Genomic DNA, 15066 nt, shown 5'->3' on the forward strand with positions numbered 1-15066 from the left:
CATAAAACATGAATGGACCATAACAATAACCACAAAAGTACAGAAATATAACTTTATACCTTTGTGTGGAAGATTACCACTCTCATTTCTCTTCAAATTATTACACAAATGTTGGGTAGATTTTTTATTAGACCATTGAAACGAACAAAATACTACAAATAATTTCACATATAAGTCGCTCCCGATATATAGCATAAGTATATAAATATAAATATAAGTATAAGTCGCACCCTGGCCATGAAAAAAGGTGCGACTTATAGTCTGGAAAATACGGTATTTTTTTTTAAAAACCCAATAGTCCTTAAAGTGCACACAATGTTTGTCTAATTATTACTTACTTTGGTGCGGTAAATATTGATCATGTAACGTCAAGAAAGAAAAATATAAAAATAGAAGTAGAACTGAGCTCTAAGACTGTCATACTTTAAATTCTTTGTATGACTTTAAGTAACATACTTTTCATACACAATACGTGACAGTTATAACTGCTCTTAGTTTCCTTCAGCTGTTTAAGTTTGTGGTGTTTTATTTTTGTGCAGATTCGATTCCTGGTTGAGATCGTCTGGCCGGTGGTCTTATTTATCGGGCTGGTGTGGCTGAGACGGGCCAACCCCCTGTACCAGCAACATGAGTGTAAGAGCGTCGTCATGGTTACATGCAAGGTCACAACTTTGTATCAAGAGTGATTCAGGCAATACAAGATGAGTCATACAGGTTTACACAGTTACACGTAGTTTTAAGACTTAAAGTTTAAAAAAACATCAAAGTGCAATTGTTATCCATCTGTAACTCTACTTAAAGTGACGTGTTACAGGTTTTTATCACTTTCTATTTTTGACTTTATTTGGTGTATTTAAACCTGTTGTAAAAAATAATTATAGTTTTACGCCGATCGAGCAGGTATTTGTGGAGAAAAGTTTAAAAATCTGTAGAAAATGACAGGAAGTGACATCACACCAGGGACAATTATATATAATTTACACAAAATAAACAACTTTTTTGACCCTCTAAACATTAATTCAACAAAATGAAGTTGCTCTCATACATTTTATGTTTTTTTTAAACTATAAAAAATTGTAGCATTAGATGAGTTTTGGCCTAGTGTTTGCTGGGTAATTTCCTGGTGTGATGTCATAATTTACAAAAAGGAAGTACAAATAGAATCCTAATGAAATGGTTATTCCGGGATAAAATTTGTATAATTTTTGTAAAATGTTATTGATCTCAACTGCGTTTTAGCTCAGTGAAACTTTTACATTTTACAGTGGATACTTTTTACTTGTATTTCCCTACATTCTACTACATTTTTAACTGGAGTGAAAAGTACAAAAGTACTTTCCGTGTGGTTTTAGTAGTTATTTTTTTGCACGTTCAATGTGACTTCCTGACTAGAGGTTTTCCTGACTTTGAAAAAACATAAATCAAATTATTCGGGAAACAACAAGTGAATCAATTAATCGATACTTGAGATTATCATTAACTAATTTACTAATTGAATAATCGTTACCTGGACTATAAACAGACTCCAAAACATGCCATGTGTGAGAGAATATGTTTTATGACTCGTACAAAGCAGAAATTACATCAAAATTACAGTAATTTTAGCGTTTTTGATCAGGACGACCTCAAGCAGCATCATCTTCATCTGGGTCAAATTTAGTACAAATCTACATATCTTTACACGCATTTCATATTCTAAACTGATCAACTAATCAAAAGAATAATTGCCAGACTAATAATTCTAAAAATGATCGTTTGTTGCAGCCTAAAAATGACTTGAATGATTGAAAAATAAGGTTCAGTTGACGCAAAATCAGTTAAATTTGTATTAAAATCACCACATTTGATTCTAATAGTAAAGCGATATGTTTAGTAATTATTTTGGTCTAGAGTACTTTTCCCACCACTACAGTTTGTGTCGTTCCACGTGAGCTGCCGTTTCACACTTTTAACCGTCTCGTTGCAGGTCACTTCCCAAACAAGGCCATGCCCTCAACCGGGATCCTGCCGTGGATCCAGGGAATCTTCTGTAACGTCAACAACCCGTGTTTCAGGCATCCCACCCGAGCCGAGGGGCCGGGCGTGGTCTCCAACTACAACAACTCACTGTGAGTCAAGGCGTCAACATGACACGGTGCTGACACTTCAGCTCGACGTCGCTCTGCAGAGAACGACAATAATACTGACTTAAGGACTGATAATACTGACTAAGGACTGATAATACTGACTAAGGACTGATAATACTGACTTAAGGACTGATAATACTGACTTAAGGACTGATAATACTGACTTAAGGACTGATAATACTGACTTAAGGACTGATAATACTGACTAAGGACTGATAATACTGACTTAAGGACTGATAATACTGACTTAAGGACTGATAATACTGACTAAGGACTGATAATACTAATAAAGCTTCAGTTGTAGTCATCTGGACTCAGTTTGAAAAAATAGACGTTTCGACTCTCATCCAAGAGTCATTGTCAATAAAAGAATTTAGGTCGAGAACTCCGATATTAATACTGTTCTGTGGTAAGACCCGCCCATTGGGAGGAGCCTTCCTGAAGTAGAAAGAGTTGTTTGTTTCAACAGAAACTCCCCAACTCTTTCTACTTCAGGAAGGCTCCGCCCAATGGGCGGGTCTTACCACAGAACAGTATTAATATCGGAGTTCTCGATCTAAATTCTTTTATTGACAATGACTCTTGGATGAGAGTCGAAACGTCTATTTTTTCAAACTGAGTCCAGATGACTACAACTGAAGCGTTTTCTACTATGGAACACGCCTGGACGAATGAGGGATTACACCGACAGACTGATAATACTGACTTAAGGACTGATAATACTGACTTAAGGACTGATAATACTGACTAAGGACTGATAATACTGACTTAAGGACTGATAATACTGACTAAGGACTGATAATACTGACTAAGGACTGATCATACTGACTTAAGGACTGATAATACTGACTTAAGGACTGATAATACTGACTTAAGGTCTGATAATACTGACTTAAGGACTGATAATACTGACTCAAGGTCTGATAATACTGACTTAAGGACTGATAATACTGACTAAGGACTGATAATACTGACTAAAAGGACTGATAATACTGACTTAAGGACTGATAATACTGACTTAAGGACTGATAATACTGACTTAAGGACTGACAATACTGACTAAGGACTGATAATACTGACTTAAGGACTGATAATACTGACTTAATGACTGACTTAAGGACTGATAATACTGACTTAAGGACTGATAATACTGACTTAAGGACTGATAATACTGACTAAGGACTGATAATACTGACTAAGGACTGATAATACTGACTTAAGGACTGATAATACTGACTTAAGGACTGATAATACTGACTAAGGACTGATAATACTGACTTAAGGACTGATAATACTGACTAAGGACTGATAATACTGACTAAGGACTGATAATACTGACTTAAGGACTGACAATACTGACTAAGGACTGATAGTACTGACTTAAGGACTGATAATACTGACTTAAGGACTGATAATACTGACTAAGGACTGATAATACTGACTAAGGACTGATAATACTGACTTAAGGACTGATAATACTGACTTAAGGACTGATAATACTGACTAAGGACTGATAATACTGACTTAAGGACTGATAATACTGACTAAGGACTGATAATACTGACTAAGGACTGATAATACTGACTTAAGGACTGATAATACTGACTTAAGGACTGATAATACTGACTAAGGACTGATAATACTGACTAAGGACTGATAATACTGACTAAGGACTGATAATACTGACTTAAGGACTGATAATACTGACTACTAACTGATCGAAACTATACATTAATGGAACAAATGTGGAGTTAGGCGAAGATTAAGGGCAAAATGGTTTCACTGTGGGGCATTAAAGGGGCTGTACTACATTGTTTTCATGCAGTAAAGTTCTGAGGGTCAAAAGGAGATTTCTGACTGCTGTCCGCATCTGACCACTTACTCCCTTCAGATTTTCAGCCCACAAAATATCAGAATTATTTTTATGCCACAAAGTTACTGGCTGTGAACTTACGTGGGCTGGAACTCTGAAGGGAGTGAAATAAAGTTTTCCTTTGGCAAACAAAAACTGAATTTACTCCCTTCAGATTTTCAGCCCACAAAATATCAGAATTATTATTGTTATTATGCCAGAAAGATACAGACTGTGTAAAAAAACATTAAAATTTTTCATAAAATACCGTTATAGAGTTAATTTCTCATGTGATCATGTGGTCGTTTGAGGTTTGAGCGATGTGGACATGAGCTGTGTTTGTAATAATGCTTTAACATGGGGGGTCCGACCTCTGTCTGTGAACTTTGACCCCCGGGATCCCAGGCATTCTGTGGTGCTGTCTGGCTGTCACCGTGTTTTCACATTCATAAAAAATGTGTCTGAAAGATACAAAGCCAAACATTTCAAAAGCAGACTTGGTGAATATAGAAATGGGAAGAACACTGTAAAAAATATCCTCATTATTTTAGTTTTAAAATTGGATAAAAACATTAGCAAAACTGTTATTGAAGATTTTAAAATACACAATTATTTATTTTTGTTGGTAATGTGTTTAGTGCCACATTTAATCTGCATAAAGGCACTATTTTTTAAGCACAATTTAGTTTATTTCTCTTTCAAACTTAAATGTCAGTGTAATTAAGCAGATGTGATCGCTCCCAAAGCAAACACGGGGCAAACTGGGCTCATTATTCATCTACAGAGAAAGAGGTCTAAATGAGGTCTAAATTCTGAGGCTGTTGTTGTTGTTTTCCAGATTGGCGCGTTTCTACACCGACCTCCAGGAGCTGGTCCTGAAGGACACCGAGCTCCATCAGCTGCGCAGGATCTGGACTGAAGTGTCCTCGTTCTCCAGCTTCATGGAGACACTTCGCCACAATCCGTCCTCAGTGTCAGGTCAGAACACTTCTGTTTCAGATTGGGAGTCGAGATCCAGTTGGTTTTGCATTATTATGTCATTTATTAAATTACTCATTAGTCACTGTCTTTAGTAACTTTTGGTTATTGTTAAGTTATTCATTTTATTCATTTTATTCATTTTATTTACTCAGTAGTCGCTGTCTTTAGTAACTTGGTCAAGTGGTATCAGTTTATTTTATGTATTTATTTAATTTTTTAATTAAAAAAAACATATATATTTAAAATTATTATTATTATCATCATTATTTCTATTTATTTATTTAATGCTTAATTCATTAACTTATGTATTTCTTTATTTAAGGGACAGTGCATATTATTGTGGTATAATTTGTTTGTTGTTTGTAAATTAGAAGTTGAATAAAATAAAATGAGTAACAAAACATTGCTGAAGTTCGGATGTTTTCGGATGCTCGTTGGATTTTATTCGTAATAAAAACATTAAATTAAGCACCAGAGCGTTAACTCGAGGAGACTGCGATGTGCAAAAAGTGCAGGTCTAAATTTAGCCAAATCAGTGGAATTATAAAACACACAGCCAGAGCGTCAGAAACACTAAACTTTTAAACCAGTCCTGCGCACAAACAGCATCTTGTGCTTTTTTACTTTTTAACAGTTGTTTTTGCTGTAAAGAGACTGTTTTCTTTATAACATCTCAGATTTATCGTGTCTGTTGTTTAAAGTTTTTACCTGCTTTAGGACAAATGTATCTATTTATATCTCTCTATATCTATCTGTGACTCACGACACACTGTGTTTATGTTGACGCTGCTGCTGCTGACATTTATTACCGTATTTTCCGGACTATAAGTAGCACCTTTTTTCATAGTTTTGGCCGGGGTACGACTTGTATTTATATTTATACTTATATACTTATACTCCAGTGCAACTTATGTGTTTTTTTCTTCTCTATTATGCATTTTTTGGCTGGTGAGACTTATACTCCAGTGCGACTTATAGTCCAGAAAATACGGTAAAACCTTCCATCCTCACTAGAATAAAATAAAGCAACCATGGACGATAAAGCTCGTCTAATTAAGTGTCCTTTTCTCCGTGTGTAGAACTAAACCGGCAACTATTAAATTGATGATAAACGTGTCGTTCTGAGCCACAACAAAACGTCCGATTTGCATTTTTCTCGATCTGCAGGACGCGGACTCAAAGTGGAAGACATTTTGAAAGACGACGAGGTTTTCACGTCCTTCTTACTGCGAGACATGCACCTCACCGAGTCCGTCGTCTTCCAGCTTTCCAACGCACGGATACGGCTCGAGCAGGTGCGCAACCCTCCATTTTAATGTTCACTTCCTGGGCCTTTTTGTGTTGTCGTGTTGTGTGTTTTGCTGTTCACTTCCTGGGCCTTTTTGTGTTGTCGTATTGTGTGTTTTGCTGTTCACTTCCTGGTTCTTTTTGCGTTGTCGTGTTGTGTGTTTTAATGTTCACTTCCTGGTCCTTTTTGTGTTGTCGTGTTGTGTGTTTTGTTGTTCACTTCCTGGGCCTTTTTGTGTTGTCGTGTTGTTTGTTTTGTTGTTCACTTCCTGGGCCTTTTTGTGTTGTGTGTTTTGCTGTTCACTTCCTGGTTCTTTTTGTGTTGTCGTGTTGTTTGTTTTGCTGTTCACTTCCTGGGCCTTTTTGTGTCCTCGTGTTGTGTGTTTTGCTGTTCACTTCCTGGTCCTTTTTGTGTTGTCGTGTTGTGTGTTTTGCTGTTCACTTCCTGGGCCTTTTTGTGTTGTTGTGTTGTGTGTTTTGCTGTTCACTTCCTGGGCCTTTTTGTGTTGTCGTGTTGTGTGTTTTGCTGTTCAATTCCTGGGCCTTTTTGTGTTGTCGTGTTGTGTGTTTTGCTGTTCACTTCCTGGTTCTTTTTGCGTTGTCGTGTTGTGTGTTTTAATGTTCACTTCCTGGGCCTTTTTGTGTTGTCGTGTTGTGTGTTTTGTTGTTCACTTCCTGGGCCTTTTTGTGTTGTCGTGTTGTTTGTTTTGTTGTTCACTTCCTGGTCCTTTTTGTGTTGTGTGTTTTGCTGTTCACTTCCTGGTTCTTTTTGTGTTGTCGTGTTGTGTGTTTTGCTGTTCACTTCCTGGGCCTTTTTGTGTTGTCGTGTTGTTTGTTTTGTTGTTCACTTCCTGGTCCTTTTTGTGTTGTGTGTTTTGCTGTTCACTTCCTGGTTCTTTTTGTGTTGTCGTATTGTGTGTTTTGCTGTTCACTTCCTGGTTATTTTTGCGTTGTCGTGTTGTGTGTTTTAATGTTCACTTCCTGGTCCTTTTTGTGTTGTCGTGTTGTGTGTTTTGTTGTTCACTTCCTGGGCCTTTTTGTGTTGTCGTGTTGTTTGTTTTGTTGTTCACTTCCTGGGCCTTTTTGTGTTGTCGTGTTGTTTGTTTTGTTGTTCACTTCCTGGGCCTTTTTGTGTTGTGTGTTTTGCTGTTCACTTCCTGGTTCTTTTTGTGTTGTCGTGTTGTTTGTTTTGCTGTTCACTTCCTGGGCCTTTTTGTGTCGTCGTGTTGTGTGTTTTGCTGTTCACTTCCTGGGCCTTTTTGTGTTGTTGTGTTGTGTGTTTTGCTGTTCACTTCCTGGGCCTTTTTGTGTTGTCGTGTTGTTTGTTTTGCTGTTCACTTCCTGGGCCTTTTTGTGTCGTCGTGTTGTGTGTTTTGCTGTTCACTTCCTGGTCCTTTTTGTGTTGTCGTGTTGTGTGTTTTGCTGTTCACTTCCTGGGCCTTTTTGTGTTGTTGTGTTGTGTGTTTTGCTGTTCACTTCCTGGGCCTTTTTGTGTTGTCGTGTTGTGTGTTTTGCTGTTCAATTCCTGGGCCTTTTTGTGTTGTCGTGTTGTGTGTTTTGCTGTTCACTTCCTGGTCCTTTTTGTGTTGTGTGTTTTGCTGTTCACTTCCTGGTTCTTTTTGTGTTGTCGTGTTGTTTGTTTTGCTGTTCACTTCCTGGGCCTTTTTGTGTCGCCGTGTTGTGTGTTTTGCTGTTCACTTCCTGGTCCTTTTTGTGTTGTCGTGTTGTGTGTTTTGCTGTTCACTTCCTGGGCCTTTTTGTGTTGTTGTGTTGTGTGTTTTGCTGTTCACTTCCTGGGCCTTTTTGTGTTGTCGTGTTGTGTGTTTTGCTGTTCAATTCCTGGGCCTTTTTGTGTTGTCGTGTTGTGTGTTTTGCTGTTCACTTCCTGGTTCTTTTTGTGTTGTCGTGTTGTGTGTTTTGTTGTTCACTTCCTGGGCCTTTTTGTGTTGTCGTGTTGTTTGTTTTGTTGTTCACTTCCTGGGCCTTTTTGTGTTGTGTGTTTTGCTGTTCACTTCCTGGGCCTTTTTGTGTTGTCGTGTTGTGCGTTTTGCTGTTCACTTCCTGGTCCTTTTTGTGTTGTCGTGTTGTGTGTTTTGCGGTCCTTTTTGTGTTGTCGTGTTGTGTGTCTTGCTGTTCACTTCCTGGTTCTTCTTGTGTCGTCGTGTTGTGTGTTTTGCTGTTCACTTCCTGGTCATTTTTGTGTGGTAGTGTGTTTTGCTGTTCACTTCCTGGTTCTTCTTGTGTTGTCTTGTCGTGTGTTTTGCTGTTCACTTCCTGGGCCTTCTTGCATGTGTGTTGCTATGGCGACCGGGCTGAAACGTCTTGTCGTTCCAGTTTGCGTACGGCATCCCGGAGCTGCAGCTCAAAGACATCGCGTGCAGTCAGGCGCTGCTGGACCGCTTCCTGATCTTCCCCGGTCGCCATGGGTTACACAGCGTGAGGAACGCCATGTGCGCCCTGAGCCAGCAGAGCCTCCAGCGCATCGAGGACGTGCTCTACGCCAACCTGGACTTCTTCAAGATCTTCCGGCTGGTCAGTGAACACAGCACACGTGCGGTAGTCGAGGAGTCGTGCGGACCAGGTTTCGCTCTGTTGTTGTTGACATTTTGGATTTTTTGCAATTTTTTGGAAGGGCGTTGTACGTGTTTCTCATCTAAAATAAATGCAAAAAACAATACAATTAATAAATAGTAGAAGAGCTGCTTGAATTGTGGCAGAAATAGAAGAAAAAATTGATTAATTGCGCCTCTTGAACCTTTTTTTCTAATTGTTTCCGTGCTCAAATTACCTTCACTGTCTATTATTGTATTATTCTATTTTTTAGTATTCAAAGTATTATTTATTAGTAGTATTTAGTATTCTTTTAACTGCCTCAACTCTTCAGCGCACCAGTTAAAGGATTCTTTGCGCCCTCTGCTGGTGTTGTTCGTTTTTGTTATTTTATTTTTACAGTGTTTTGAAGCTGACCGTAGTAACTCCCCCTGCAGGTCCCACGTGAAAACAAATTGACACAAAAATTGACGCCAACGCTTTTTCCTCACAGTTTGTCCTTCTTTGTTTATCATAATAAGACAGTATAATCATATAAAACATATTTAACATAGCAAACATAAAAAAAGCCAGGGTTTCTCAGGAGAGTTCGTCAGGTGGATGTCGAGGCTGGTTTATCGCTCAGAGACAGCAAAGTGTCATGACGACATAAAAACTCTGCGGCTGCATTGATTTATCAGAATATCGTCACTTGTCGACTATTAAAATAATCAAAATAATATTTTTATAATCATAAACCCTATTTGGACACTGTTTTCTTGACTTCCTGGTGATTTGGCTCACATTCCTCCGAGAAGTGTAAACAGTTTCTTTAAAATGATTCTATATCAAGGAGCCTTTGCTCACCATATTTTAACTTTTATTAGAAATGTGTTTAAAAAATGTTCTAAATACACTTCTATCATATCAGTGTACAATATTTTTTTTTTTTTTTATTAATAACAATAATTTAACTTACTAGTCGACTACTAAAAACAACATGTTTACTACTACTACTACTACTTTGAGTGCTGTTATTATTATAAATGACTATTGATCTTACATCTACTATTGCTTTTCCTATTATACCACTTCATGTTCACTCTAGAGATACTGCTATTAGGTTTGCTACTTCTAATTATTACTACAATCATTACTTCTACTTCTCTCATTAATGCCCCAATTACTACTTCAATACTTGTTATGACTACAAATTCTAGAACATTATTGTGACTTTATACTACTTCTACGTCTGCTGTTATCACTACTTCCTTTACTGCCACTAACTACTACAACTACTGCCACCGTTACTACTACAACTACAAACATTTCCACCACAAATACTTCTTCATCCAGTGCAGATCCGGTTTACTGCACGTCATAGTTTTCCCATCAGTGTTTATTCACTAAAATGATCCGTTTTCCTGTTTTGTCATCGTGAAGGACGGAAAGGCTCAGAGAAAAAGACACGTTTACTGTATTTCACTGATATTTTATTTATGACAGGGAAAATAATGCATGTCTTCTTCCTGGATTTCTGATGCAACAATTTAACTTTAAAGTGAGGCTTTCAATAAATACTCAATAAACATACAATAACATACAGTATTACAGTGAAAAATATGTATCAGTCCATGTTTTCCTCAAATTATGTTTTTAAATTGTACTTATATGTATGTATTTTTTATTTTATTTTATTGATATATGTACATATGTATTTTTTTAAATTATATTCACATGTATGAACAGTACTTGGGCAAATCATAGGCTATTTGAACAATTTTGCTTTATTTTGACTGTAACCAAATAATTTCCCTTGTTGTTAAATACACATTAAACGCTTAATGTATAATTTAAGGAATGACAGTAGATAATCTGATTCTGATCACCTGATTTTTACTGTCTGAAAACTTCAAAGTGAATTTCAGCCGTTCTTAACTTACTAATTACTTTCCCAACACATTCCTAGCATTCTAATTGTGACGAGTTTATTGCACTTTTCACAACATTCCGAGTCAGGGCAATGCTAACAACAACTAGCATGCTAACAGCGCACCAGCGTTACGTCCTGGTTCACGGAGGATAAAAAAAAAGCACATTACAATTAGATACAAACAGCACACAGCCGTCTCATTTTGACACCACGAGCTGCTTTTACAATACATCGGTTGTGAGGCAAAGACAAATTTAACTAAAATACAATGGATTACAGCCTCCTCCACACCACACACGTTCTAAATTTGGTCGGCGGGGTTTTACCGAGTCGCCTCTGTGCACTGGAGTGTAAAATTGAGCCTTGTCAGGTGACGGCGCATTATCCGCCTTGGCCTGGTTCTGTAATAGGCTTAGTTTGGCCCCTGCTGTAGAGTTCACTGTGAGACACTCCTCTGCGCTGAGGCCGAGTACGTGACCTGTGCCGATACAGCACTACTGCTAAAGCTGCATTACAGAACTTTTCTCTTGCCCAGACAGCGCTAAACGTGCGTCGTGCTTCTCCACAAACCTGACTTGTACTTTACTGGTATAAAACCTCCAGAAGGTCAAACAGTGTTTGTTTAAGGGTTATTATGACCTCCTTTGAATCAGATATTAAAATGCTCCACACTTTACATATATGCTAATGTTAAAGACTGTTATACCCACCTTCGGCCACTAGGTGTTTCCACGCTGGAACTTGTTTTTGTCCCCATTTGATGCACACGGAGTAGGAACTAGGGACCTTTGGGGAGATTGTAGCTCCTGCTCAAGGTCAGCTGCTTCCCGGTCCAGACCAGGAACCATTTTGTTACTCGAGCAGAAATATGTTTGTCATTTTCAAACTTAGACAAACTGTGAATTGTGTTTTATCGTTAATTTCGTTGTTTGTTTGTTTTGTTTTGACCGTTTTGTGCGTCACATTCTAACGCCCAGGAGTAGAAAGAAGATCTACAAACATATGCTTCTACCTTCCTTACCCCACATGATTACATATTTAAATGCTCCACACTGTACATAATATGTGGAGCATATGTTAAAGCCAATTAGAGCCACTTCCAGCCTCTGTTGCCTCTGGTGGTTTATAGGGACTTAGTTCTTGGTTCTGTTATTTGTGAAAACACCTATTAAAGCCAGACGCTGTTGTAGATTGTAGTTGTAAAGCTAAAGCTGTGCACTGTGTAACTTTTATGGTAAAGGCTCCGCTACCTGCTTATCTCCATGGCAACGCCTGTAATGCTGCACAGTGTGGCATTAAACTTCTCCAGCTTGCATCTATGTTCATTAGAAGTTGCTCAAATCACAACGATTTTAACAGCGAACAGCGTCGCCTCTCCGCAGATTCGACCCGTAACTTGGCTCTGCGTTTTCACCCGCTCGTCGCCATGGAGATTGATCGACTCAAACTCATACTGCGGAACATTCTAGACAGAGCAGTACCTTTAAAATTCTCAATGTCTCGGGGGTATTTTTTTTCTTCTTTTAGTTTGTTTTTTTGCAATCTTTTTCTTTTTCATTTTTTTTTCTTTTTTGCATTATTTTCATTTTCTTCATTTTTCATTTTCTTTTTAGTCTCTTTTTTGTTTTTAGTTTAGTTTTGCTTTCTTTTTGTTTTCCTTATGTGGTTTTCTTGTTGTTTTCTTGTTGTTTTCTTTCATCCATACCTGATCATAAACAGTAACTGACTTCCCGTACAAACAGTCGTGTGGCGTCGGCGCAGAATAAGCTCCGCCCAGTTGTGTCCAACATAAACATTGTAATAAAGCAGCGGCCTGCAAAACCGTCATCTCTGCGCGCTCACTAAAGATCTTTCACTGTTCTGTGGTCGGAGGGAAAAGGTTGTGCTCCACGCCCGCCTTCCATCGGCTTCTGCTTTCGTGGCTCGTAAAGTGGCACACTTTAGTGTAACACTTGTAAAGCCTGTGATGTTTACTTTTGATACATAAAGGCGTTGCAGCGTTTAAATACACTGTTATTTAGCTCGTTTCAGATGTGTTTCTTTAAAAAATCTTGCAAATTCATAGGCAAATAGTAGTAGTAGTAGTAGTAGTAGTATTAGTAGTAGTAGTACTAGTAGTAGTAGTAGTAGTAGTAGTAGTAGTAGTATTAGTAGTAGTAGTAGTAGTAGTAGTAGTAGTAGTAGTAGTAGTAGTAGTAGTAGTAGTAAAACATGTGTTGCAGTTGTGGCTTTAATCATTATAGTAGCGGTTAATTCGTAGCAGCAGTTAAGTAGTAATGAACTCGTATAAAACTAGAAATAACAGCTAGCACTAGTAATTGCAGAGTGGTAGTAAACCTAGGACCCTCATGTTGATTAATCAGAATTTTCCATTTTAATTTGTCATGTTTGAACAAATGAAAAATTATTTCACTATTAGTTTGCTGAGCATAAACAATACAGACTTTTAGTCAGTGCTATTTACACAAAACAAATTGTCATATTTCTTTCTCCAAAGTCTGAACTCTGCTCCAAACCTCAACACATTATTGCCATTTTTGTGGACATTATTCACAGGAACTTGCTACATGAAAAAAAAGGGTAAGGCGTTTATATTATTTATTTTATTTATTTTATTTATTTTATTTATTTTATTTATTTTATTTATTTTATTTATTTTATTTATTTTATTTTATTTTATTTTTCATTTTTTTCATTTATCTCATTTATTTCGTTTTTACCAGTAAACATATTTATTTTCTATTTTCTGACAATATATTTTATATTTTTTTAGGTTTGTGGTTGTAATTTAACTCAATAAAACTTTATATTTAATTGTCTGCTGACATCTAAAAGAATAAACACAAACGCACAGAAGTAGAAAACCAAATAAACACTGGCCACACTACAGTTCACGCTCACATTATCTCCGATACGGACTAAGCTGAACTAATTACCTTTGTTTCACTTTAATAAGATGTTTCTCTGTTGAGGTCTATTGTCGGCCGAGGGAAAGTGTCCTTTATCTCCCCCGCCGTCAACAGAGAAACAACTTTCGCAGCAAAATATCCACTGAAAAAAGCTCCACGAGCAAAAATCAAGACAAATGAGACACAATTCATTAGTTGTGCTGCATTTTCCGACTAAACATGACAAAAAATGTGAAAAACATGACGATAAAAGCGACACAATTCTGCCATTACACTCTAAACACACGGATAACACAAATATTAAAAAGGTTGGGTGACGTGTCTTGCTCATGGACGTCAACAACACCGCGTGGTCGGGCGCGCCTTCGCCAATCTCCATTATCATTAATTCCATACATTTTTCAGACGAAGTCCATTAGCGCGCCGGCCTCCCCCCCGCTCTTCGCTCTCCTCCCCCGCTTCTTCCCTTCCCGCGCTTCCTACTCCCTCGCTCCCTACCTCCTCCGTCCTTCTTCCTCTGCGTCGGCGGAGTCCGGGAGCGAGGAATGCGAGAGGAAGGATATCTGCGGTGCGTGTTTGTCTTGGCGTATGCGATGTTTCCTCCTGCCCCGCGCTCTCTGGACCGACCGGGCATTTTCTACACCCGCTGCTAAAATGTTAATACAAGATAACGTTACATAGGGAGTTTGACTGAGATAATAATAACAGAAGGAGTTCCTGCATGGATAGGTTTCAGAAAGAGAGCCACTCGACGTGACCTAATTCTGAGGACAAAAGCGAGATGATTTGTTTTGCTTTATCCATACATCTGAAAGTATTGTATGCACAGTTTGTGTCCGTTGCTTTAGCACGTTTAGCACCAAAAGTCATTCTATCTCTTGCAAAATCAAACAATCTGTTCAAAAAGCCTTTGTTCATGTCTCAAGTTTGACTTTTCCTCATTGAACACGTAATAGACCTCGTTAAACATTGAAATATTCATCCTGATCTCATTAAACACTGTAAACTGACTTAAGAATGAAGAATTGTGTTTTTGGAGCTGTTTCTGCTGTGGATAAATAAAGTTTGTTTTAGTCTTAAAATGGAAGAAACCTTTTTTCCCACCAAAGGGTTCTTGGCCTGGTTCTTGCAATGAAGTAGAGACTAGAACTAAAAACACCTACAGATATATTATTGTTATTATATTACAGTATGTAGCTGCCACATTAGCATTTCACCTCGTTCTTTGAGCATCAGGAGCATTTCGTCTCCAGATCTTGTCTTGATCAGAAGTTTCTGTAGAAATGTATGTTTTTGGTTCTTGAGGCAGAGGAAATGTCCCACAGACCGTCACGAAGACAAGATAACATAAGACATAACATAACATAAGAGCCTTTATTTGTCCCACAATGCGGAAATTCCAGTGTTGCAACATAAAGCAGCTACAGAAGTAAATAAAAGAAACAACAC

General features: G+C 37.9%; 1 protein-coding gene across 1 annotated transcript in view; it reads left to right on the plus strand.

Moving 5' to 3' along the window:
- Window positions 1-15066, plus strand: part of LOC140356023 (retinal-specific phospholipid-transporting ATPase ABCA4-like) — an 89190-nt gene that overhangs the window by 4762 nt on the left and 69362 nt on the right. The window contains exons 3-8 of the mRNA XM_072440714.1: window positions 540-633; window positions 1967-2108; window positions 4817-4956; window positions 6127-6254; window positions 8581-8843; window positions 12451-12487. Coding sequence (XP_072296815.1) covers window positions 540-633; window positions 1967-2108; window positions 4817-4956; window positions 6127-6254; window positions 8581-8843; window positions 12451-12487 — 804 coding nt within the window. The remainder of the gene's footprint in view (window positions 1-539; window positions 634-1966; window positions 2109-4816; window positions 4957-6126; window positions 6255-8580; window positions 8844-12450; window positions 12488-15066) is intronic.

Source organism: Eucyclogobius newberryi, unplaced genomic scaffold, assembly GCF_026437365.1.
Source record: "Eucyclogobius newberryi isolate DKJ021-1_F unplaced genomic scaffold, fEucNew1.0.hap1 SCAF_12, whole genome shotgun sequence".
Lineage (NCBI taxonomy): Eukaryota > Metazoa > Chordata > Actinopteri > Gobiiformes > Gobiidae > Eucyclogobius > Eucyclogobius newberryi.